The sequence below is a fragment of the Balaenoptera borealis genome (genome assembly GCF_965194805.1).
Source record: "Balaenoptera borealis genome assembly, chromosome: 15".
Lineage (NCBI taxonomy): Eukaryota > Metazoa > Chordata > Mammalia > Artiodactyla > Balaenopteridae > Balaenoptera > Balaenoptera borealis.
Genome location: NC_138871.1, coordinates 10,287,611 through 10,300,320, shown reverse-complemented (window position 1 = coordinate 10,300,320; position 12,710 = coordinate 10,287,611). Strand labels below are relative to the sequence as shown.

The 12,710-nt window shown below is 45.8% G+C and overlaps 2 protein-coding genes across 2 annotated transcripts in view; one reads left to right on the top strand and one right to left on the bottom strand.

The window, feature by feature from the left end:
• ACOXL (acyl-CoA oxidase like) overlaps positions 1-12,670 on the bottom strand; it is a 326,116-nt gene extending 313,446 nt beyond the window's left edge. The window contains exon 1 of the mRNA XM_082356231.1: positions 8,362-12,670. Within this exon, the coding sequence (XP_082212357.1) occupies positions 8,362-8,486 (125 nt within the window). The 5' untranslated portion in view covers positions 8,487-12,670. The remainder of the gene's footprint in view (positions 1-8,361) is intronic.
• Positions 10,993-12,710, top strand: part of BUB1 (BUB1 mitotic checkpoint serine/threonine kinase) — a gene marked incomplete at its 5' end in the record, with an annotated part of 9,910 nt that continues 8,192 nt past the window's right edge. The window contains 3 exons of the mRNA XM_082356504.1: positions 10,993-11,061; positions 11,858-11,868; positions 12,000-12,118. Of these exons, the coding sequence (XP_082212630.1) occupies positions 10,993-11,061; positions 11,858-11,868; positions 12,000-12,118 (199 nt within the window). The remainder of the gene's footprint in view (positions 11,062-11,857; positions 11,869-11,999; positions 12,119-12,710) is intronic.

Here is a 12,710-nt window from a genome sequence, read left to right as displayed (position 1 = left end):
ACTATTTTCTTTTCTTCCAACTGTTGGTCCAACCAGGAAACAATTCTGCCTTTTACAACCATAACTGGGAGGCAACACGGGCTAAGTCATCATTTGAAATCCATGATAAAGACCCTCATGCAGTTGGAGAACTAGCACAATGACAGTAACTTCTAACCACACCCATGCTTCTCCCTCCCATCTCTCTGCCCTCCCCCTCCAATCCTCTAGAATCTTGGTTTAGCATTCCTTTACTTTCATTTTATAGAGTTTCTCACATATCCAGGTATGTCTAAAGAGTATACTGTTGATTTAATTTATGTTAACTTTGTAAAAAAAAAAAAAAGGAATCAGCACACCAATGTTCATAACAGCACTTTTCATAATAGCTGAGACATGGAAGCAACCTAAGTGTCAATTGACAGAGGAGTGGATAAAGAAGACGTGGTACATATATACAACGGACTACTACTCAGCCATAAAAAAAGAATGAAATAATGCCATTTGCAGCAACATGGATGGACCTAGAGATTATCATACCAAGTGAAGTAAATCAGACAGAGAAAGACAAATATTATATATCACATGTGGAATCTAAAAAAATAATACAAATGAACTTATTTACGAAACAGAAACAGACTCACAGACATACAAAACAAACTTACGGTTACCAAAGGTTAAAAGGGGTGGCGGAGGGATAAATGAGGAGTTTGGGATTAGCAGATATAAAATACTATATATCAAATAGATATACAACAAGGACTTACTGTATAGCACAGGGAACTTATTCAATGTCTTGTAATAAACCATAATGGAAAAGAATATGAAAAAGAATATATATATATTCATATATATATGTGTGTGTACATGTATATATATATATGAATCACTTTGTTGTACATCAGCAACTAACACAACATTGTAAATCGACGATACTTTAATAAGAAAAAAAAAGCCTTGTCTTTAGCAAGTTTGATGTTTATAATACAATATTATTTTCTATACTCACTATACTATGCCTTAGCTCTCCGGGCCTTTTTTATCTACTGATTGCAAGTTTGTACCTTTAAGCAACATCTCTCTTATTCCTCCTACCACCCAGCCCCTGGTAACCATGATTCCACTCTGTTTTTATGAGTTCACAGCTTTTTTAGATTTCACGCATAAGAAGAGCATCATTTTCTAATGAGCCTAAAGTCATATACGGAGGATCCCTGCTCACCATCCTTTCAGGCACCTGGGCTTATGACCTGTCATTCATTCTCCATGCACCCATCCCTCAGGGACTAAAAGATTCATCTCTGGAGAAATTAACCCTGACCAAAACAAAACACTAATACTGGTCTGCCACTGAAAGGAAGGTTCTCTCTGATCAAGAAAGCCTGTGGCCAAGGACTCTGCCTGTTTACAATCAGCATTTTGCTCATATTACTCACTTCACTCCTGTTTTGAACAAACACCCAAGACTGACTAGACATTTAACAAAAGTCTCAGACATGAGAGCCAGAGATCAAAAGTACAAACAGGAAAAGAAAAAGGAACTCAAAGGAAGTAGAGACAAAGCAGAGAATAGAAAGAAACATCTCAAAAATTACCATCAGCTATCCCCAAGAAATAAGAGACTTTGCAACCAGAAAACAAGAACAGATGCTATAAAAAAGGAATAAAGAACTTAAGGAACTTTTGAAAATTAAAAATACAATAGTAGATATTTAAAATGACTCAAGAACAGTTGGAAGATAAAGTTGAGAAAATCTCCCAGGAATTAGAATGAAAAGGTAAAGAGATGAAAAGGATTAGGAAACTAGAAGACAAGCCCAGGAGGTCCAACATGTGAACAAAAGGAGTCCAGATAAGAGAGCAGTGCAAATAGTTGAAGAACATGAGTTTCCAAATTAAAAGAGCCCATCGCATACCCCCCATAATGAAAGAAATGAAAGAAAAAGAGGCCCACATCAAGCCACAACATGGTGAAATTCCATAAAACCAGTGCTAAAAAGAAAGTCCTAGAAACTTCCAGGAGGGAGGAAAAAAACAAGTCATATATTTATATATTAAAATGCCAGGGTGCAGAAGCGATCAGATTAATTAATAACAATGTTGGATACTTGAAAGCAATGGCATAATGTCCTTAAAATTCTGGGGGAAATTTTACTTCCAGCCTAGAATTCTACACCGGTACAAATATTCAGCCGATTTTGATAGTAAATATTTTCAGACGTGAAGATCTCAAAAATCTCAAAAAGTTAACTCTCTGGCATCCCTTCTCAGAAAGCTATTAGATGAGAGACTGTCCTGGTTATCTATAGCTATGGTAACAATGTACCCCAAAACTTAGTGGCTTAAAACAAAAAATTCATTATCATTATATCTCACTACTCTAACAGGAATTTGGACACACAGGATCAAGTAGAGATGGCGTGTCTTGGCTTCTCAGTGTCTGGGGTCCCAGCTTAGATGACTTAGATGGCTGGAGGCTGGAGCAGCCGGGAATGTTCAGCATCTCTCTATGGGGCATCTCTACATGGACCAGCTCGGGTTTCCTCACAGCATGGCAGCCATAGGCTGGTAGAACTTTTCACATGGAAGCTTGGGGCCTCAAGAGACAGGAAGTGGAAGGTACCGGTCACTTTAGGCCTAAGCCTGGACACTGGCACACTGGCACTTCAGCCATATCCTGTGGGTCAAAGCAGTCATAAGCCACCCAGATTCAAGGGGAGGGTTCACAAACCACACCGCTCAACGGGAGCAGTGTTAAAGAACTTGTGGCCATCTCTAATCCTCCACAAAGGGTAACCAAAAAAAGAGAAGGCCTGGGGAAACAGTGACTTGACTATAGAAGAGATGCAAATGAAATTCCCAAGATAATGGTGAAGACAATGGTAAAGCCAGTCCAGACTAAAGCCCCAGAAGGAGGCCTCCTGGATGGATGTGTCCGTGGGGGGCCAGGAGGAACAGAACTGCCAGTTACCTGACAGGTTTGACCAAATTGAGAGAAGTGCAACTGTTCTATCCAAAAGTGTGGAGGCCAGCGAGTGATGAGTTTATACAAAACTAAGCAAATGAATAAAAGGGACAACTGTTAGCCCAAGAGAACACCAAAAGTTGTGAAAGAAAGGAAATGAAATATGGTACACTAAGGGGCATAGCTGAGAATAATACTTACATAGTCACAGCGATGTGAACACTGGATACTGATTTAAGTAAAAATTGGGATGCACGGATTTGGGGGAATAAGGAAAGAAAGCGGGCATTAGTGGGAGTCTTCATTTTCTATATGAGTAAGTCATTATATAATCAAGAAGTAGCTGCTTACGCATGCTTTTAAGGAAATAGAGGTAAATAACATAAGAATCCAATGAAAGACTTGGAATTGTTTGCCAGTGAAGAAAGGGGATGAGGGATGAAGGGGGGGGTGGAACAGGGGTGGATGTTTTTCACTCCAAACCTCATAGTATTTTTTGTATTAAGTAAGTTCATACATTATATCATGAAAATAAAAATTAAATTGTAAAAGAGCAAGCTGTAGGACAAAACACATAGTATGATCCTGTTTATATAAGAAAATGTTCACATGTATATGTGAACTCATAGGAAAATAGAAAAAGTAGAAAAAAACCCTACAACACACTAAAGTATTCAAAGTGGTCGGAGGACCAAAAGCCCATCAACAAATGAATGGGTAAACAAAATGTGGTCTATCCATGCAGTGGAGTGTTATCCAGCCTTAAAACGGAAGGAGAGGGGCTTCCCTGGTGGCGCAGTGGTTGAGAATCTGCCTGCCGGTGCAGGGGACATGGGTTCGAGCCCTGGTCTGGGAAGATCCCACATGCCGCGGAGCAACTAGGCCCGTGAGCCACAGCTACTGAGCCTGCGCGTCCGGAGCCTGTGCTCCGCAGCAGGAGAGGCCACGATAGTGAGAGGTCCGCGCACCGCGATGAAGAGTGGCCCCCGCTTGCCACAACTAGAGAAAGCCCTCGCACAGAAACGAAGACCCAACACAGCCAAAAATAAATAAATTAATTAATTTTAAAAAGATAAAAAAATAAAAATAAAAATAAAAAAAACGGAAGGAGATTCTGTCACGTGTCACAACATGAACGAACCTTCAGGACACTCTGCCAAGTGCATAAGCCAAACTCCAAAGGACAAATGTTGTATGATTCCACTTATGTGAAGTAACTACAGTAGTCAAATTCATAGAGACAGAAAGTAGAATGGTGGTTGCCAGGGGCTGCGGGAGGAAGGAAGGGGGAGTTAGTGTTTAATGAGTACAGAGTTTCAAATTGTGAGGATGCCGAAGTTCTGGAGATGGACGGTGGTGATGGTCGCACAACACTGTGAATGTACTTAATGCCACCGCACACTTAAAAATGGTTAAAATGGTAAATTTTATTTTCTGTGTATTTCACCACAATCAAAAAAGAAAAAGTGGTTCGGGGGAGGGGACAGTTTAAGAAACTTGCACGTTTTCCATATTATTTGACTCTTTGCAATGAGAAGTTTTTCATGAAATACTTGCATGTGTATAGAAGACTGAGGGGGAAAACTAAACCTTTGCCAAAGTTAAGGGAGAGAAATGTGCATTGCTCCAGGGAAGGAAAGAAAAGGCAGCGAAGGGAAAGCAGGGGGACGGGGAACCAGGCAGGCCCAGCACAGCCAGGTCAGGGAGGGGAGCCCTGAGGAAGGGTGGTGAGGGGGTCTTGGGGGCCCAGAATTGTCTAGTGGGGCCTGTAAGCCTCGCATTGTGCACACCCACTCGCCTGCCAGGCCCTCAGGAGAGAGCTCTGGTTTGCCAAGAAACAAACTCAAAAACATTTCAAAAGCTTATCTCATTTCAGATGTTGCTTTTAAATATTCCCTGCAAACCCCAGGGAGGAGCCTCAAGTGGCCCAGAATCCTGTGGGGTCCCAGTCAAGGGCATGCTGTCCTATGCACCACAGGGCAGGTGTGACCCTCACCAGCCGGGGCATCCCCGGAGCCTGGGGGACCCTCCACCACAGTAGGGACAGGGAGGACTCGGCCTGGCAAGCTGGTCTCGGGGAGAGACGGGGCACCCTGGCTGTGCCCACACCACACCTGGGGCGGCGGACTAGTGCATGAATCCCTGCACTGAGGGCAGCTATGATGTGCACAGAAAACTGCACAACCAGGTTTTTGGTTTCTTTGGAAGCACGCTGTTTCCTGGGCTCTTCGGTCCTGGGAGTGCCGGACCCCGTACAAACTTCCCGCTATACACACAGCACTCACACTAATGAACCCCACCCCCTCCCACACCTACTTGAACTTCAAAGGCCTGGGGAGGGGAGACCGGCCACAGGAGGCCTCACCTTGCCTCAGTGAATCTGTGGCTAGAGGAGTTTTATTTCTGGCCTCCCATGGAGCGTTTTACTGCAGCAGAACGTTAAAAAAAAAAAAAAAAAAAAAATCGAGAAATCAGGATCACTGTCTTCTAACACCCGGTAAGATCAAATCTGATACGATGTGAACTTTCAAGCAGATAGCACAATCTTTGATCACTGGAGAAAAACAATATGAAATTTAGGCTCTTATTTCAACTCTGAAATTATGAAGTCAATAAGCAAGAACTGGAGAGAATGGAAAAGTGTTTGTTAGGGTAATTTGTACCTTTTTCTTTTTCTCCTTTCTTTTTTTTTTCTTTTTGGTGTCACACCACAGCCAGCAATACTAAATAGCTACTCAACAGTTTATAAGTGTCCCAACAATCCAGCAGCACAGATATTATCCCCATTCTTTTGAATCAGCAAATGTAAGCTCAGGAAGGTAAAATCACACTTGATGACAATCACACAGGCAATAAGCTGCCGGCTGGCTTTCCAGCCCCCGCCTGCCTTTCCCTCTGTCCCTAAGCAGACTGTGCAATTCACAGCAAAGAACCTTCTACAAGGCCCAAATCAGTAGTTTGGATATTAGCATTCTGTCCCATCATTTAAACTGCAGTTATCTAAACTGAAAAGACAAAGAGATGACAGCCCATGAACTAAACTGAAAAGATGGAGGAAGACAGGAAAAGGGATGTGACGGAACTAAATATGACTTAAAGCAGTAGGACCTCCTTGCCCTCTGAAAAATTATTGAGGCCTCCACACAAAAACCTGCACATAGATGTTTATAGCAGTTTTATTCATAATTGCCAAAACTTGGAATCAACCGAGATGGCCTTCAGTAGATGAATGGATAAATAAACTGTGGTTCATCCAGACAATGGAATACTATTCAGCAAGAAAAAGAAATGAGCTATCAGGCCATGAAAAGACATGGATGAAGCTTAAATACATATCACTAAGTGAAATAAGGCAATCTGAAAAGGCTACATACCATATGATTCCAACTGTATGATTGTAGAAAAGGCAAAACTATGGAAACAGTGAAAAGATCAGTGGTTGCCAGGGGTAGGTGGTAGGGAGAGAAAAATGGAGCAGAGAGAATTTTTAAGGCAGTGAAAATATTCTGTATGATACCAAATGATGGGTACATGTCATTATACTTTTGTCCAAACCCACAGAATGTACAACACCAAGAGTGAACTGTAATGTAAACTGTGGACTCTGAGTGATTATGATAAATCAATAGATTCATTTTTGGTTAAAAAAAAATAACACACGCACACAAAAACAAAAAAACACACAAAAAAGCAAAAAACAAGTACCATTCTGGTGAGTGATGTTAATAACGGAGGGGGGGGGCTATGTCTGTGTGGGGACAGGGGGTATATGGGAAATCTCTGTACCTCTCTCTCAATTTTGTTGTAAACCTAAAACTGCTCTTTAAAATTGTCTTTAAAAAAATTATTGGGGGCCCCAAATATCTATTGGTATTTATCATCTTAGAAATTATAACAGAAAAACTGTTCAAATATTTATTAAATCATTTGAAAATAACAGTATTAAAATTTAATTAGAAAAGTGGCATTGTTCTGCATTTTTACAAATCTTTCGTATCTGCCTTAAAACTGCTGGATTCTCATATCTGCTTCTGCAGACATGTTGGAAAATTATACATCATGTAGTCTCTGGGAACTACCACTGAACATTTGTGAGAAAATGAGAATGAAAAGGCCAATAACTGCTTCATATTATTACTAAAATAATTTCTAACCTGTGAAGCTCCTGGGACAGTCTTGGGTACCACCCGGAGACCCTGGACCATGCTTTGAGAATCATGACATAAAGAACTAGGTGTGAGAGAGAGAGAAAAAGAAGGTGGGGAGACACTCAAGGGCACACCCACCATCTCACACCTGTCAGCTTTCACCTTCCCTAAGCTCCCCTCTCCCCACTGGGTACCACCAGGGCAGAAACCGAAGCTCCCTGGCCAAGGACAGGCTGCTTTTACTCCAAGCATCTCCTTCCCTCTCAGCCCAGCTCAACCTTGAGACATAAACTAAACGTGGGCTAAGTGGTTAATCTTCCTTCGGAACATACTGGTGTTCTTAACTGGAGCTTTCTTCAACTAAAATTCCAAAGCCTGATTCTGAAGGTGGGCTTATCAGACATCCTGAGATGGGGTCAGCCGCCCAGCAGAGCACAGGAGAAACAGTCCCCATTGAGACACAACGGTTGAGTTCTGGTCCTGACTGGCCGGTCCCTGGGTTATTTTCTCCTTCTGCAAACTTAGGCTGCACCAAGCCCTCTGCCCACTTCTCAGGGCTGTCCTGGCATCAAATGACCTCGTGGACCTGAGCCCACCTTACAACCCAAGCACCCCATTTGCTGTTAGGCTGCCCCTCTGCACACTTGGACTCCACGGGGCCCCTGGGAAGCTGCCCCACGCCGACGACCAGATACACCCTGGGCAGAGCCAGTCCACCCCTGTGCCGGGAAAATGCCCTCACTTCCCGGCAGGCACGACCCGAGATGACGCTGTTCTGCCCCCATTTCCGCGCTCCTGGTCCGGACAGGGTTGCTCGGTGGCCCTGGGCGCGCTTCACTCCCGCCTCATCCTGGGTTTTCTGCCCCTTCTTCCCTCCAGGAGTGGGACACCCGGAGGCAGGGAGTCAAGAAACAGGTTTAGAAGCAAGGCCGACCCTTCCAGCCACCACTCTCGGCCGAGCACCCCGCCCGCCGCTGCGGGGACCCACCCGTGCACCCCGACTCCCGGTGTAGGAGGGAGCTCGGCGGGCGGAGGACACCTCCAGGGGCAGATGAAGTCGCCGGCTCTGCTGCGCCCACAGGACTGGGGAGGGCAGTCCATCATCTGCCAGGTCGGGAGGGACCTGCTTCTCGGGCACAGCACCCACACCCCCAGCTCGCCCTCGCCCGGGGCGCACCAGGAGGGCGCTGCCCGCAGGGACGCGCGGGGGACCGAGGGGACGCGGCCGGCGGCGGGACGCACGGGGCGGGGTGGCGACGAAGCCGGTACCTGTGCCGGAAGAGCGGGCAGCCGCCCAGAAGCCAGCGCAGCTCGTTCTTGAGGCTCCAGAACTCGCAGTCCAGATAGCGGTGCAGGGACGAGTCCCCGAGCCCCAGGTCCGGCGCCGGTTCCATCGCGCCGCCCGTCCTCTGGCGCGTCCGCGGGGCCGCTTCCCTGCGCGCCTCCTCCAGCTGCTGCACTTGGGGCCGAGGAGCGCACGCCCTCTTATCCGCACGCCGCCGCCAGCCAGTCTCCTCCCTCCCCGGCGCTGGCCCTGCCCCGACCGGCTCCCTGGGCACCCAGTGAAGAAAAGAACGGTCCAGGGAGACTGAGCTCTCACAGTGGTCTCCCCTGGAACAAACTCTACTGCCTGGCCCTGGGGCTTTAGTTTCTGCCGCCCGTGCCCACGGCTCAGTTGTCTCTCCAGTCGGTGGCCCACAAGAAGTGAGTATTAGAACCCGAGAGGGGTAGTTGGTGAGGTAGACACAGGGTACGCTGTGGGCACGGGGGTCCTGGTTGCTCAGAGCTGTAACATCTTACTCAGAGGACCTCCCGTGCCAGCCTCTCTGCCACCGAGATCCAAGATGCCCCAGGCCATGCTCTGGTCTCCTTATGGAGTCCAAGCTCCCTCCTCTCTCTGGGGTCAGGCCAATGAATGGAAGATGAGGTGCTGAGGCAAGGAACATGACTTTATTATGAAAGCCAGCAGGCTGAAAAGATGGCAAAGTCTCAAAACAACCATCTTATGGGGGTTTGGATGCCAGTTTCTTTTATAGCACAGAGAGGGGGAAGAGACAAGGAAGTAAAAAGGCGTGAGTTTTGCAAATATCACCTGGAATGGCCAGCCTCGGGGAGGGGATGTGTTAATTTCTGCTTTCTTGTGGCCATCCACAGGTGGACAGGGTCCAGATGTTTCCCTGAACAAAGGCACTTTGGTTTAACATTCAGGCAGAGGCGCAGGGTTCCCTGAGGCAGGCCACTGTGTATAGACAGTATCCTTTTCGTGAACAAAAGCAGCGGAAAGCAAAGGTTAAAGTAAAAGAAACAGATCCACCATGTAGTCAGATTTGGCTCTTCCCTGTGACAGTCCCAACTCAGCTGCAGCTCAGCTCAAATCCTTGCCACCCCCACACTGGGCATTCCAATGAACTTTAATATTACTGTAATCTGGGGGTGGCCCGGGCCTGCAGTGTAGCTGGGAGACGCAAACAGAACAAGGCAATGAGCAAATATTAACTCATCTCCCAGCACCCTCCTTCTGTTGCTTTAACAAGTGACAAATGTTCATTCCTTTCCTCTCTCTAAGTCTCATATACTTTATTGATTCTCCTTTTAAGTATGAAGGAAATGTTAGCTGTTCCCTTCCAAAGACCACCCTGCTGGGGAGATGACTCTTGGGGGTGTAGGGTAGCTGGCAGTTGGGTCGCTGTGTGCTGTCATTGGGTTTATGGACATCACTTGTATCAGTTTCCTAAGGCTTGTGTAACAAACATTTATTGTTAAAGTTCTGGAGGTCAGAAGTCTAAAATGGATCTTACAGGACTAAAAATCAAGGTGTTGGCAGAGCTGGACCCCTCCTGGAGGCTCCAGGAGAAAAATCCCTTTCCTCATCTTTTCCAGCTTCTAGAAGCTGCCTGCATTTGTAGGGTCCCAGCCCCTTCCTCCATCTTCAAAGTGCATCCCAACAACCTCTGCTTCCTTGCTGGTCTCCTGACTTTGACCTTCTTGCCTCCCTCTTAGAAGGACTCTGGTGACTACATTGGGCCCACCCAGATAATTCAGGATAATCTCGTTTCCATATCTGTAATTTAATCACACCAGCAACATCCCCTTCCCCAGGTGAGATAACATACAGGTTCTGGGGATTAGGCTATGAACGTCTTTGGTGGGCCATTGTTCTGTCCACCACACCACCTGTGCAGCTGCAAGTAACAATACCTACCAGATGCCATGAATAAGGACTTTGTCTTCTCATATAACAGGGAGGCTGGGGGTAGGAAAGCCCGAGGGCTAATCCAGTGGCTCTACCCCAGGGACCCAGGTTCCCTTTCCATCTTTCTTCTCCAGCATCCTTTCTCAGTGTGTTATCTTTATCTCTCAGTCATCAGATGGATGCTGCAGCTCCAAGCACCACTTGGTGCCAAGCAGAAGAGGGGCATTTCCTTCTATATCAGTCAGGATAGCACAGTAGTAAGAAACAACCTCAAAACGACACACACTGTGGTCACAAATACCCCAAACCTTAGGGTTTAAAAAGCTAAGACTTTAATTCTCACCACGCCACCTGGGGGCTCTGCCCCATGTCCTCTTTCTCCAGGTCCCAGCTGAGAGAACAGCCACTGTGTGGCCACACAGGCTCTTCAAGCTTCCAGCTGCAAAGGACCTGTGTAACTTCCACACACAATCCATTGGCCAAAGCAGTTCACGCCTGACTCTGTGGGGGAAGGGAAGTACCATCCAGGACATGCCCAGAAGGCCAACGCCCCAAATAACCTGGGAGCAGCACTTGTGGCTACTAAATCTTGCCAAACATTCGGCTCACCGTCCGTCCCACAGGCAACATGCACTCTCCATGCCCCAAAGGAGACACCCAAACAAAGTCCCAGACTATCACGATATCAAGTCCAAGGCCCCTGGGGGATGCACAGTCGTCTCTGCATCAAGTCAGGATGTGGTACCTTTCGATTCAGAGACCTAAAAGCTAAAAAGGTAAGTTACTAAGTAAGATTCCAAGTCTATGTAACTTTAGTGAGAAAAAAAATCCTTTGTAGTTATAAGTCACTAAGATTTTGTTGGAGCTTTGTTTGCTACCCAACCATAACCTAACCTATCCTAGAAGATCCTGGAAGAATTCTGATGCTGATAAAAAACCAAAGTATGTGCAACTGGCTTAGAGACAGTGAAGGGAGAGGGCAGTGAAGGGAGAGGGCAGTGAAGATGATATTAAACAAAGCTGGACGGAAGGAGGTTCATGTTATGAAGTGGCAAACATTTGACGGCACCATCACCAACAGATGACACAGCCTAATGAACTCATCACTTCAGAAGAAGATGCTAAAAACAATGTTAGCACTGCACGTTGGCTGCTATTGGTTGTGTTGGACAAGTTATTATAAGAGATGAACTTAGAAAAGAAGTGGTTTCTACATTGGCTGCATATTAGCTTAATTTAGGGTGGTTTGTTTTTTACTGCTCAGTGGCCCACTCAGTGGTCTCGACGCAGAGCCTTAGCCCTTGGATAAGCCCCGTCCTTCCCACCTTGCCACCATTGCTAGGCGCCCTGAGAAGTTTCTCCATGTGATCATGAGCAGCTCCGCTGCCTCTCCCACTGGACACAGTCTGACTCCATGTGGAGCCCTGGGCTGCGACCAGAAGGTGCATGTGGGGAAGGGAGCCTGGAGACACAGCTCCCTCTGTTATCATGTCACTTTGTGAACAGGGCCCTCCAGCAGAGTTTACAATGAGAAAACTCAGCAGCCTTTACTGACTGCCTCTCTTATCCTAGGAGCTAGACAGGTATCCAGGGATAGGGAAGGGGAAGATTCCAGAAACAGCCACCACGCTGTCCTCAGGAATACCCACCCTACAAACAGCCACAGCTTCATTACAGGATCACCCCCGATGTGCCTGCCTCCTTTTCTCCCCAGGATGGAGCCTTTGACAAATGGACTCCAACGGGCACACTCCAGCCCCACCAGGCACAAGTGGCACATGCTGGGGACGCCCACTGTGAACATGGACCAACCACACACTAAGGATTATCTCTGTATGTTGCATGCAGGGATCTCCATGCGAACTGTTTAAAAAGCAAGGGAAGAATGGTGTGTAAAATCTGCTACCTCTTGTGTAACAGGAAGAGTATGTGTGCGTGCACATTTACTTATATTTTCAAAAAGAAACAAGGATAAACCAAAAGCTAATGAGCTGCATGAGCTGCTTGTATATTTTGGAGATTAATCCTTTGCCAGTTGCTTCATTTGCAAATATTTTCTCCCATTCTGAGGGTTATCTTTTCATTCTGTTTATGGTTTCCTTTGCTGTGCAAAAGCTTTTAAGTTTAATTAGGTCCCATTTGTTTATTTTTGTTTTTATCTTCATTACTCTAGGCGGTGGAATTGAAAAAGATCTTGCTGCAATTTATGTCAAAGAGTGTTTTGCCTATGTTTTCCTCTGAGAGTTTTATTGTATCCGGCCTTACATTTAGGCCTTTAGTCCATTTGAGTTTATTTTTGTGTGTGGTGTTAGGGAGTGTTCTAATTTCATTCTTTTACATGTAGCTGTCCATGCTGAACAGCAGAAACTAAAACAACAATGTAAAGCAACTATACGCCAATAAAAATTAATTTTAAAAAAAGCCA